This window comes from Gymnoscopelus microlampas, assembly GCF_963454915.1.
Source record: "Gymnoscopelus microlampas genome assembly, chromosome: 11".
Classification (NCBI taxonomy): domain Eukaryota; kingdom Metazoa; phylum Chordata; class Actinopteri; order Myctophiformes; family Myctophidae; genus Gymnoscopelus; species Gymnoscopelus microlampas.
In genome coordinates this window covers 6,967,248-6,980,460 of record NC_139948.1, presented here as the reverse complement: position 1 = coordinate 6,980,460, position 13,213 = coordinate 6,967,248, and the positions used below count along the sequence as shown (strand labels likewise).

Here is a 13,213-nt window from a genome sequence, read left to right as displayed (position 1 = left end):
TATAGGGACTTGTGTGGGGTTGTGTGAATGCAGGGAGGATGGAAATCAAAAACATGGTTCCCATTACACGGGGACACGGATTGCCCGGGCTCGTTTAACAGTGACTTGTTTTGGTTCCCTTCTGCTAATGCCACCCCGCTGTTTTATCACAGGGGAGAGCTGTGTATAGATAGTGAAACATTCACCCCTCTGCAGGACAGGGCCACTTCAGGCAGACGCCTGCTTAATTGAAGAGGTTCAACATTCTAAAGAAAAAAAAAAGCCCCAGTCAATTTCCCAGCCCATTAAAGCAGCCTGCATAATGACCTCTTTTCCTTGGGGTCTGGTTGGTTGGTGGGTCCTTGGGGCAGCTAGAACAAAGGCTTCTGGGGCCTCTCGGTTTTAAGGATACACGGTTTAAAATGGATCTGTTGTATGTTTCTGTGTTGCTCAGTGGTGGGAAGTACTTTTACTCAAGTACTTTTGAGGTAAATTTACTTTACCCGATTGCTTTCCATTATACGCTATACCTCTTACCTCTGCGCATCTATGTTGTGCTTTTCTTTAACTCCACTACAATACTTTGACAGCTTTAGTTACCAATTGCAGATTTTGATTATTAATAGAAAACATACTTTAACCACTTAAAGGTAGGGTATGTGATATATTTGTGTTAAAATAGTTGTTAAATAGCATTATATTCTGATAGTAATCATTGCTATAGAGGGTTAAACTGCGTTCAGAAACATGGGTCTCCATGTCTCTCCATCTCTTTAGGAAACAGAAAATGCATGTTCAGGTTGGGATACCAATTCTATCCAATCAAGGGAGGGAACTCACGCAATGTGCAGGCTAAACAGTGACATTGGAAGTGATGAAACAAAGAAACAAAAGGATACTATAACAACACTATAACAACCTTTAACAAAACGGATAAATGGGTACTCTCTCCTGATTGGCTGGAATTGGCAACCCACCTGAACATGTATTTTCTGTTTGCTAAAGAGCTGGAGAAATGGGGAGACCCTTACTGGACACACTTTGTTTTAACAAAAATACAATTAAAAAAATCACCTACATTTAGGCCCTATATATTTGGCTGTTTGAAAAATATCCAATCCATGAGCTCACAACATGTCACATGGCGTCCCATTGTGAGCTTGTTGATCACATATTTTTGAAAGATTTTGACATTTTGTTGTGAAGAAGTTGTGTACACCATGAGAGCTGTATCAATATTATAATGCCATTACTTTAGTATTTTTTTATGTTTTACTTGTATTGTAGGCCTACTTGGAACATGAGTGTTTCTACATTGAGGTATTTCTACTTGTACTTATAGGTAAAAACATGGGGGCTGGTGTGCGTGTCGTTGGAGAAGGCTTCCCCGCTGCTTTCTGCTTTCAGTGAGAAAGAGCAGAACCCTGCCCTGGCACTGGCAGACACCTTAAACATAGGTACCAGGCACGCACGCACGCACGCATGCACGCGCGCGCGCACACACACACACACACACACACACACACACACACACACACACACACACACACACACACACACTAAAGAATGGCCTCGACCAATGTCTTTTTCATCCGTGAAAGATGACATCTCAGAGTCAACGCGTCGCATCGCGACCCGTTGCGAGCTTGTAGATCTGCTATTTTTAAAACATTTGTATACATTTGAAATCTGTGAAATGGGACATGAGGAAAAATGGTTACTTTTACTTTTTGGTACTTTGGGTATATTTTGATGGCAATACTTTTGTACTTTCACTCAAGTAAACTTTGAATTCTGGAGTTTTACTTGTAACAGAGTATTTCTACATTGCAGTATTTATACTTTTATCTATGTGAGTACTTGTACCACCACTGGGTGCATTGCAGCCTATAACGGTGCAGTCCCTCAAGGTTCCATGTGCTATAACCTGGGATTTGAACCCCCAACTTCTACCTGCTGTCCCTACCGCTCTGACAAGATACAATCCCTAATAAGGCCAAGGGGGAGATACTGTGCTTGTGAGCTTCAGGCAGTAGCTACTACTCAGTGGTGGAAGAAGTATTCACATCTTTTACTCAAGTAAAAGTATCAATACCACAATGTAGAAATGCTCTGTTACAAGTAGAAGTCCCGTATTCAAACTGTACTTGAGTAAAAGAACAAAAGTAGGCCTATCAGCATCAAAATGCAAAAGTATCGGCATCAAAATATTCTTAAAGTACCAAAAGTAAAAGTACTTTAGTTACAGATGTATGAAACATCTTTTGAAAATAGATGTAGCCTACTACTAATTATATTGCATTAACATACTCTACCATGGAGATGTACTATAGAGATTGATTAAAACAAAGTCGTATTCATTCAAACGCGTTGTGAGCTTGTAGATCGGCTATTTTCAAATAGCCTATGTATAAAATAGGGCTAAAGTGGTTAATATGTTTCATAATATCATAATTATATCTGAAAAGTAACTAGTAACTAAAGTTTTCAAGTAAATGTAGTGGAGTAAAAGTACAATATTTGCCTCTGAGATGTAGTGGAGTAGAAGTAAAAGTATTGGAAATTGGAAATACTCAAGAAAGTACAAATACCTCGAACATGTACTTAAGTAAATGTACTTAGTTACTTTCCACCACTGCCGTGATGTCAGGAACCCTGTTTGACACGCGAGCTGAAGGCTGAAAACGTGGGTTTGTCAGCTATTAGGTCTCAGACAGACATTGTGGGGGCTGGCTGCACACACACGCACGCACGCACGCACGCACGCACGCACGCACGCACGCACGCACGCACGCACGCACGCACGCACGCACGCACGCACGCACGCACACACACACACACACACACACACACACACACACACATCCCCCCCTACATGCGTGAAAGCGCTGGATTGAGGCATATAGGCCTATCTGTCAAAGCAAATGTGTGAGCGATGGTTTATGATACGGGCTGGTCATGATGAAAAATATAACGGCTGACATTTTCCAGACTTTTCACCATCACTTTGACTGTAAACTAAATGAGTCGTGGGGCTGAAGTGCTTGTGTGAATTAGCTCATTGAAAATTGAAACAGAGATGCATTTATCTAAGTGGATGGTTTATGGCTGATGTAGCTAGCTGCCTAAGTTCTTCCATTAAATTATTTTCAAGGAATGGTCCCCCCCCCCCCCTCTCTCTCTCTCTCTCTCTCTCTCTCTCTCTCTCTCTCTCTCTGTCTCTCTCTCTGCACGGCTTTTTTGAGTTTAGACAGGTTTGCAAATTGTGAGATACTTTCCATGGCTGCTGCTTTTTAGCGAGAGTTGTTTATTTGGGAGTTAATTTGGCCAAGTTTATTGAGAGGCTCGCTGTGGCGTGTTGGTTGGTTGCAACACTGAATTACTGTCCCACTATTACTCGAGCTCCAAAACACAGTATAGGAGCAATGAATGCTCCTCACCTGAAAGACCCCAAATACAAGTCTGGACCAGACTCCACTCTCTTTGTGACTGTCATCCATATCGTTGCTGTCTGGGCGGGAACCTTCTATTTGTCCAAAACCGATCCTTTGAAAATAAATAAAAATAATTCTAAAACATTATAAAATAGTGATCCACAAGCTCACAACGCCACACGTAGTGAGCTTGTAGATCGGCTATTTTCACTACTTTTGTGCGACTCTCTTGCACGATGAAGTAGGGCATTAATTGACGAAAAGAAAAACATAAAAAAGTTGAAACATGGATATATGGTGAGGTTTCTGCCAGATAGCAACAATATACAGTAAAAATCCTCAGTTCTCACCACTTTGAAGCAGTGATTTGGTGTAGAGTAAACACCTTCGGGAGGCTGCAATTCCAAACTGGCCCCTGTCAAAGTCTTTACCTATTGTAATTTGTACCTACTGTTTCAATGTCTTTCTAAATAAAGTACTTCAATCAATCAATCAATCAGTGAACCAGTGATTTGATGTAGAGTGAGGCAGTGTACCACCGTACCGTTGCAACTCAGGTCCGTTTCACTAAGAGAGTATGAGGGTTTAAGTGGTTAATGCTCATGTGTCCATTTGCTGAGAGTTAAATTAACACTTTTTTACTGTGTATGTCAGGGGGTTTTCAATGTGGGGTCTGGGGACCGTCAGGCGCCATTGTAGGTTATATGCGGTCCCCAGGCAAATTATTGATAGTTAATTTTATCGCCATTATTACATGAACAAGTAAATCCAATTACATTAATTTAAAACAGGGGTGGGCAACTTTGATGATGTAGAGGGCCACTATATTTCCACACTCACTCCAGAGAGCCACTGTTGGGCAGACACCGTATTTTACATACATTTTTCGTAAAGTAGGCTATAAAGGAATTCTGGATCAAATGACAGACCATATCAGCCCAAATATGTCTGTTAGCTTGGGGCTCCCAGAGATTTAAACAATCCTTTGAAAATAAATAAAAATAATTCTAAAACATTATAAAATAGTGATCCACAAGCTCACAACGCCACACGTAGTGAGCTTGTAGATCGGCTATTTTCACTACTTTTGTGCGACTCTCTTGCACGATGAAGTAGGGCATTAATTGACGAAAAGAAAAACATAAAAAAGTTGAAACATGGATATATGGTGAGGTTTCTGCCAGATAGCAACAATATACAGTAAAAATCCTCAGTTCTCACCACTTTGAAGCAGTGATTTGGTGTAGAGTAAACACCTTCGGGAGGCTGCAATTCCAAACTGGCCCCTGTCAAAGTCTTTACCTATTGTAATTTGTACCTACTGTTTCAATGTCTTTCTAAATAAAGTACTTCAATCAATCAATCAATCAGTGAACCAGTGATTTGATGTAGAGTGAGGCAGTGTACCACCGTACCGTTGCAACTCAGGTCCGTTTCACTAAGAGAGTATGAGGGTTTAAGTGGTTAATGCTCATGTGTCCATTTGCTGAGAGTTAAATTAACACTTTTTTACTGTGTATGTCAGGGGGTTTTCAATGTGGGGTCTGGGGACCGTCAGGCGCCATTGTAGGTTATATGCGGTCCCCAGGCAAATTATTGATAGTTAATTTTATCGCCATTATTACATGAACAAGTAAATCCAATTACATTAATTTAAAACAGGGGTGGGCAACTTTGATGATGTAGAGGGCCACTATATTTCCACACTCACTCCAGAGAGCCACTGTTGGGCAGACACCGTATTTTACATACATTTTTCGTAAAGTAGGCTATAAAGGAATTCTGGATCAAATGACAGACCATATCAGCCCAAATATGTCTGTTAGCTTGGGGCTCCCAGAGATTTAAACAAAACAAAACAAGTCCTTGAAACAAAGACATTTGCACTGGTGCAAACGTCGATCGAACATAAGGAGTTTATCAAAACTAATAGGATTATTTTTTATATAAATATTATGGGCCAATATTTGGCCCAGAAGAGTTATTAAGTGGCTCTGACCAAACCACAAAACATGGGCCTCTATTTATTCCCCACTGCGGTCAGTCAATGGCTTCAGAGCCCGACAGTCCGACAGAGGGGCCAACAGAAGCCAGACCCTATCCTCTCCCACTGGTTGAAATTAACTAAGTACCATGTTGAGGTACTTTTACTTTACTGGAGTATTTCCAATTTTCAATACTTTTACTTCTACTCCACTACATCTCAGAGACAAATATTGTACTGTTTACTCCACTACTGTACACTTATTTGAAAACTTTAGTTACTAGTTACTTTGTTAGATTATTGTGACAAAACATACATTAACCACTTCAGCCCTATTTAAACTTTGGCTATTTGACAATAGCCGATCTATCAAGCTCATAACACGTTGCAATGCAACGTGTTGTAAGCATGTAGATCTGCTATTTTCAAAATATTGTTTTTATTATTTTTATTTTACACATATGAAGTGTAAGTTTGATTACCAGACATTTACTTGTAACAGAGTGTTTCTATATTGTAGTATTGATACTTTTACTTATAAGTAAAGAAATGTAGTAGGCTACTCTTTCCACCGCTGCCTGCACCCAGTGGTGGAAGATAGGAAGACGTGCTGAGATGTTAGTAGCAATACCACAAATACACTTACAAGTAAAAGTCCTGTATTACACATTTTACTCGAGTAAAAGCACAAATTCTAAAGTACGAAAGTAGAAGTACTCAAATGTTTTCAAAAAACATTGTCAAAAAATAGCAGATCTACAATTAAGCCATAGAATAGCTGTAAAATAGGTTAATATGTCACGACTCACATTCATATCATACACATAACTGGCTCGTAATTAATGATTAAATAATGATTAACTCTGTCATTATTCACCATGAATTCCTGGTCATTAATGGCTTAAGTCACTGCGACTTAACCAAAGTTAATTTATCTTTAGTGAAGGGCCACACGTTTGGGTTTTGTAGATCTGCTTTTTTTCCAGTGGCTTCTATGACTGTTGGGAGCTATTGTCAGTTGTGACTGTGACCAGTGGTGTAAAGTAACTAAGTACATTTACTCAAGTCAAGTACTGTACTTAAGTACAATTTTGAGGTACTTTTACTTTACTGGAGTACATCCAACTGTCTATACTTTTACTTCTACTCCACCTCAGAGGCAAATATTGTACTTTGACTCCACTACAATTATTTGAAAACTTACCCACTTTAGCCCTATTTTATACCTAGGCTATTTGAAAATAGCAGCTATTTTCAAACATTTTAGTACTTTTACTTTTTGCACTTTTACTCAAGTACATTTTGAATCCTGGACTATTACTTGTAACAGAGTACTTATACATTGCAGTATTGATACTTTTACTTAAGTAAAACAATTGAGTACTTTTTCCACCACTGACTGTGACCCATTTGGCTCTGAGTCTGACAGGCAGTGGAGTAGAAACATAGTATTGGAAACATGGAAATACTCAAGTAAAGTAAAGGTACTTCAAATGTGTACAGTACTCGAGTAAATGTACTCAGATCTTCTTGCATCCCCGCCCCTTGGTGTTGGAGGAGGGGGGAGTGGGGAAGGTGGTGGGAATCTCCTACCGAACAGACAGAGCGTTGCCAGATGTTGCGAGAGAAATAAGTAACCAGGTCTATGAAAACAAGCCCAAAAGCAGCGACTAGGCCATTGTGAGCACTTTAAGATCACAACGTGATGTGATGCGTTGTGAGCTTGTAGATCTGCTATTTGAGCAAAAAAAAAATAACTTTGGGAAAAAAGTGAACATTTTTAAATACATTTAAATACATTTTAACAACACACTTCTGGTAGGGGTCCCTGGCACAACATATTTTCAGATGGGGAGACGCGGACAATTACATGTTATTTTGCTTGTTTAAACAACATTAGGAAGCAAATAAGCAGCGACACATGAAACACAAGAAAAGAGTAAATGACCTACCTGGGTCATTTACCTGGTTAGAAAGGCAAATCTTTCCAGTGAAAAGATGGCAACTAAAGTAATTAAAAAAGTCAACCAATTAAAGGCCAAGGTTTGTGTATAGGATCTCCTCACTGGTCAGTAGGAATACATTGAGGACTCATCCAAAGTCACTACGACTATGCACCTCATGGTACCATAGCACCACAAAGGCCTTAAAAACAAGGCTCCAGACATCCCAAAACAAACTGGTCAGGCTACCGCTTGGCTTTATATCTACAACTCATTTAACCCCTGCTCATTATGCTAGGATGGGGTGGCTCAGGGTAGAGCAGGGGTCTTCAACGTTTTCAGCCAAGGACCCCCTAGTTGAGAGAGAGATGAAGCAGGGACCCCCTCTATATTGTATAAAATTGTGTTTCAGATGAAACTTGTTTTGTTTACTTGGTCTTCTCTTCACCTATACCTCTTTGCCAAAAATAGCCGGTCTACAAGCTCACAACGCCTCGCGCTAAAGTTCACCTCAGAAAAGGGATGGGGTTAAGGTAAAAAAAAAAAGAATCATACCACACAAAGATTTGGCGGACCCCCTGTAGTAACTCTGAGGACCCCCGAGGGCTCCCGGACCCCCTGTTGAAGACCCCTGGGGTAGAGGACCAGTGGTGTGTTCTAGGTTTTTTTCTGAGGTATACGATAATCATTCCCTGCACGACATGTGCAACCCGGTCGTAGGTATACGCCACTGCGTTTTCAATGGAGGAAATGGATAGTAGACTGTATACGATTTTTCTGCACTGTATACGTATACAGCGTAACACGGTAGAACACACCAGAGCAGTGGTTCTGAAACTTTTTCATGTCAAGGACCCCCAAATTGACACTTATTAGCCGCGAACCCCCATTTCAAAAGATATGCCAGGGACCCCCATAAGAGAAGATTTTTTTACGGCTCTAGCAGTGATTCTCAACCATTTTAATTTCAAGGACCCCCAGTTTGACATGCATGAGGCTACAGACCCCCATTTAATGGCATTTCTATCACTTGGACGGCAATTTATATTGTAAAATCTATGTCCATTTAACTCTGAGAGTTACAGACCCATAAGGGTCCATTTGGTGCCTAATCTATCATTTAGCTGGGGACCCCCTGGAACTCCCTCAAGGACCCCTGGGGGACCCCGGACCCCACTTTGAGAACCAATGCTGTAGAGAACAGAGTACAGCAACTTGCAATGGGCCTGGTCTACAAGATACACTACTACACCACAAAGACATCCATGTAGGCCTACCTGTCAAAATATTTAAAAAATGTCGAAGACGTCCACAATCACAACACCAGAGGGAGCTCCACAAATCATGTTCAACCCAGATTTGGCAAAAACAAGGGGTTACATTCGTTCTAGTACTGCTATGCCACCAAAATGTGGAATGCCTATACCAACAGTCCCATTGTTTTTGTTTTTGTTGAATTACTACTCGTTTATATGATGTTTTTGCATAATATATTTGTCTGTTACTAAATGTCTCTATGAATTGAATACACATGGACCCCAATGGAAACAAGCCATATAGTGCTCTCTTGGGTTTAATCCTTTTAGCAAGCCTTTTGCATAGAACTGTACTCTCTGTGTTTTTTCTTTTTTGCAAAGTGCTAAATAAAGTATTCAAATCAATCATTCAAAGTCACAAGCCCCCCAAAAAACTTGCAATGTAGGCCTATGTGTCACCAATATTTGCAAGCAACTTCACAGAAGAAATAAGCCACAAGTCGCTTATAATAAGCGGACGTGGCAACGCTGCAAACAGACTGACATTGAATGAGTGTGCGTGTGTCATGTGTTGTGCGTGTGTGTGTGTGTGTGTGTGTGTGTGTGTGTGTGTGTGTGTGTGTGTGTGTGTGTGTGTGTGTGTGCGTGCGTGCGTGCGTGCGTGCGTGCGTGCGTGCGCGCGTGCGTGTGTGTGTGTGTGTGGGGGGGGGTAGGCAGAGTCAGACACACACGAATTACATCACGATCGGTGAGGATATAACCGCGGCTGCAGCAGCTTTCCTGTGTCAGTCGGACTAGACTAGGGGTCGCATCATCACCACCATCATCATCATCATCATCATCATCATCATCATCATCATCATCATCATCATCATCAGCACCATGCCGGGGTTATGCTGCTCGTCGAGGAGGACACCAGATCTAACGGTGATGATGCGCAGAGGAGTGCAGCACGCATTCCTCCACTGACTGACAGACAGACACGCCGTGCACGGACCTGGCCGGCATTGAATTTCAATACGACTTTATCATCTCGTGAGTTATAGTAAAATACCCTCTTATAAAAACTCTTATTTTTTTAATAAGATTTTTTTACAAGGTTCAAGGGATTTTGTTTGTAAAATATATATATGTATAGTGAAAAGCATCCACCTCTATCAGTCGATCAGGTTACCATGGGAACGGAGAAGTGATTCTTTTGGATACACCGGCTCACGCGTAATTGCGCGCATCGCTCCCAAAACAGCTCTTTTTCTGGTTTAAAAAACGGTAAGATCCGACTGTTTTTTTTCTTTCTTTTGGGGTGGAGGAGGGGGGGCCATCATCATCACCATGGAGCCCAAAACGCGTCGCTGTGTCGCCGACGTGTACCTGCTGACGGTGCTGTCCCTGATCGGACTCGTGGCCGTGGACAGAGGGACGTGCCAGCACTACTACCTCCTCCGGCCCATCCCGAGCGACAGCCTGCCACTGGTGGAGCTCCGCGAGGACCCGGACCCCGCGCTGGACCCCCGCGAGAGGGACCTGAACGAGACGGAGCTCAGGGGGGTCCTCGGGGGGTTCATGGACGGGCGGTTCATGTCCGTGCACCCGCCGGAGGACAGGTACAACACCGCCGGCAACGAGGAGTCGGCGGCGGCGGCGCAGCAGCAGCTCATCGCCGACGACTACGAGATCCTCCAGAAGCCACTGCTGGAAAAGGTCAGTGGTGGTGGAAAAGTAGTCAAATGTTTTACTTAAAGTAAAAGTATCAATACTGCAATGTAGAACTAAAAGTCCGGAATTCAAAATCGACTTTGAGTAGCCTAAAAGTACAAAAGTATTGGTATGAAAATGTACTTACAGTACCAAAAGTAAAAGTAGGAAATGTTTGAAAATAGCAGATCTACAAGCTTAGCCTAGGTATAAAATAGGGCTAAAGTGGTTAATGTATGTTTTATTATGTAATCATTTATATCTGAAAAGCAACTAGTAACTAAAGTTTTCAAATAATTGTAGTGGAGTAAAAAGCACACCATTTGCCTCTGAGATGTAGTGGATGGAGTAGAAGTAAAAGTATAGACAATTGGAAATACTCCAGGAAAGTAAAAGTACCTCAAAATGGTACTTAAGTACAGTACTTGAGTAAATGTACTTAGTTACTTTACACCACTGGAAAAGGTACTAAATTGTTTTTTACTCATTTTATTTTTGTTGTTACTCATTTTAACATCTTCTAAGTATTTCTTACATATTTTAACAACTTTTAAGTATTTGTACTAATTTGAACAACTTTTAAGTATTTTTACTCATTGTATGTACTTTCAAGTATTTCTTTAAATCACTTCAACAACTTTTAACACATTTCTACTGTTTTCAACACATTTTAAGTAAGTTACTTAAAGTATCAATACTGCAATGTAGAAATAAAAGTCTGGGTAATCAAAATGTACTTGAGTAAAAAGTACAAAAATGTTGGCATAAAAATGTACTTAGATTACCAAAAGTCAAAGTACCAGAATGTCCCGTTTTCACAAGGAATCGTATATACAATGTATAAAAAAAATATTTTGAAAACAGCAGATCTGCAAGCTCACAATGCGTCGCATCGCGATGCGTTGTGAGCTTGTAGATCTGCTGTTTTCAAACAGCCAAAGTTTAAATCGCACTGAACGCTGCAGTGGGTAATGTATGTTTTGTAATAATAATTCCAATCCACAAAGTAGTGGAGCAAAAGCACAATATGTGCCTCTGAGGTGTAGTGGAGTAGAAGTAAAAGTATTGGAAACTGGAAATACTCCAGTAAAGTAAAAAGTAGCCTATCTCATAATTGCACTTCAGTTCAGTAGCCTACTCGGGAGTATCATGTAATCCGTTACTTTCCCACTCCCCACTGCCCCCTACAGTTCCCACTGATGCCCAAGGAGATCAAGGCGGTGGACTTTGACGTGCAGCTCGGCATCGGCATCGGCGCCGGCGGCGGCGGCAAGGCCAAGCACAAGCCCAGCAAGAAGCTGAAGCGGCGGCTGCAGCAGTGGCTGTGGGCCTACTCCTTCTGCCCGCTGGTCTACACCTGGAGCGACCTGGGCGCGCGCTTCTGGCCGCGCTTCGTGCGCTCCGGCAGCTGCCTGAGCCGCCGGTCGTGCTCCGTGCCCGAGGGCATGCTGTGCAAGCCCGCCGGCTCCACGCACGTCACCATACTGCGGTGGCGGTGCGTGCATCTGCAGAGGAAGGCCTCTTCTTCCGCGGCGGGCGGGGGGCTGAGGTGCGCGTGGATACCCGTGCAGTACCCCATCATCACGGACTGCAAGTGCTCGTGTTCAAATTAGACTGCCTTTTTTTTTTTACCAGGTTGCAAAACCTGGTCTATATACATCTACACTCGCTGGTCTTGACTTTTTCGGTAGTCCTGACTTTTGCGTGACTTTTTCCCTCATTGGCTGGTCCTTTGGCCGACGAGGGCTCAATGTCCTCTCAGAATATGGGATCGAAAGATGACCCGCAATACTGTGTTACGGCCACTGTGTGTAACTCTAGACGCAAAGGAGACTCTTTGTGTCTCCTACCGGAACCGCTGCCTGTCATCAAATTATCGCCTTAGGAATGCGACAAAAACGAAAAGAAATATCCATGAATTCAAGTCTCCATGGGGTGACTAATCGATATATAGATATCAGTCATTTTGGGGGGTGAACTATCCCTTTATATTGGCTATTTTCTTTTATATAATGTAAAACAGAATAAAGAATTTGGAAAATGGAGTTGAATATGCATGGTACATCATTATCATCAGACCTAAATGTGCACTTCGACTTATTGTTTATGCCCATAATGGCTGGTAGCAATGTGTTGCAATTGTAGAAACATTAGGCCTTAAATGTCAAAATGTTCGAGCATGTTAACATTTTGTATAGCCTACTTCAGACCATTTTCCCAAATTCTTACTTAACAGTGATGGTGCCCGCTATTCCGGTCACCTCAATTTCAAGGACCCAATAACTCTGACAGTGTGCAGAATGGAACCAAATGGACCCGTAAGGGTCCATTTGGTTCCATTCTGCACACTGTCAGAGTTGCAGACCTGTAAGGGTCCATTTGGAACCCTTCCCCTCAAGGAACCCTGAGCGTCCCTGGACCACATTCTGAGAACCATTTGTATAAGAAGAAATTAAGCTCATTACTTTTTGGGGGGGATTTTTCATTTTTCATATGCACTACAGAGTGTAGGAATGTATTTTATGTATATGAGGAGGTGCCATTGTTTATTATATATATATAGCTTCTTGTACAGTGTCAGTATTAAGTGTAACCAGAGTCTACTTTTATTTGTGGAAAAATGTTGGTTATATATTTTGTATTTATGGAGATGGCGCGCATAGCGCCATATAACAATAATATGGACTTGCTGTTCTCCTATTATGGACGACGGAAAAGCGACCTCAGATTCAAAGTGGGTTTACTGTTGTTGTTTTTTATATTTTGCGGTTGATGCATCTGTATATCGGCGTGCTGTTGTTTTATCATGTAAATTAAGAGAACTGCTATTTATTCTTTATATTCGTATAATAAAACGACACAAATTATGTAAACTGTATGCTTTTTTTTTCATGCACCCTCTTTTCTGGAAACGATAATCAG

General features: G+C 41.6%; 1 protein-coding gene across 1 annotated transcript; it reads left to right on the top strand.

Moving 5' to 3' along the window:
* The first annotated feature begins 9,924 nt into the window (after window positions 1-9,924).
* Window positions 9,925-11,983, top strand: LOC311055592 (noggin-1-like). The gene is made up of 2 exons (XM_084071843.1): window positions 9,925-10,297; window positions 11,482-11,983. Exons 1-2 carry the CDS (start codon window positions 9,929-9,931, stop codon window positions 11,902-11,904), a joined length of 792 nt encoding a protein of 263 aa, XP_083927969.1. The 5' UTR covers window positions 9,925-9,928; the 3' UTR covers window positions 11,905-11,983.
* The last annotated feature ends 1,230 nt before the right edge of the window (window positions 11,984-13,213 follow it).

What these genes read in the sequence shown, in the direction of transcription:
- LOC311055592 (XM_084071843.1), top strand. Translation starts at nt 9,929, where the DNA reads ATGGAGCCCAAAACGCGTCGCTGTGTCGCCGACGTGTACCTGCTGACG. An exon ending in AGAAGCCACTGCTGGAAAAG is followed by an intron (nt 10,298 to 11,481) that starts GTCAGTGGTGGT and finishes TGCCCCCTACAG; the next exon opens with TTCCCACTGATGCCCAAGGA.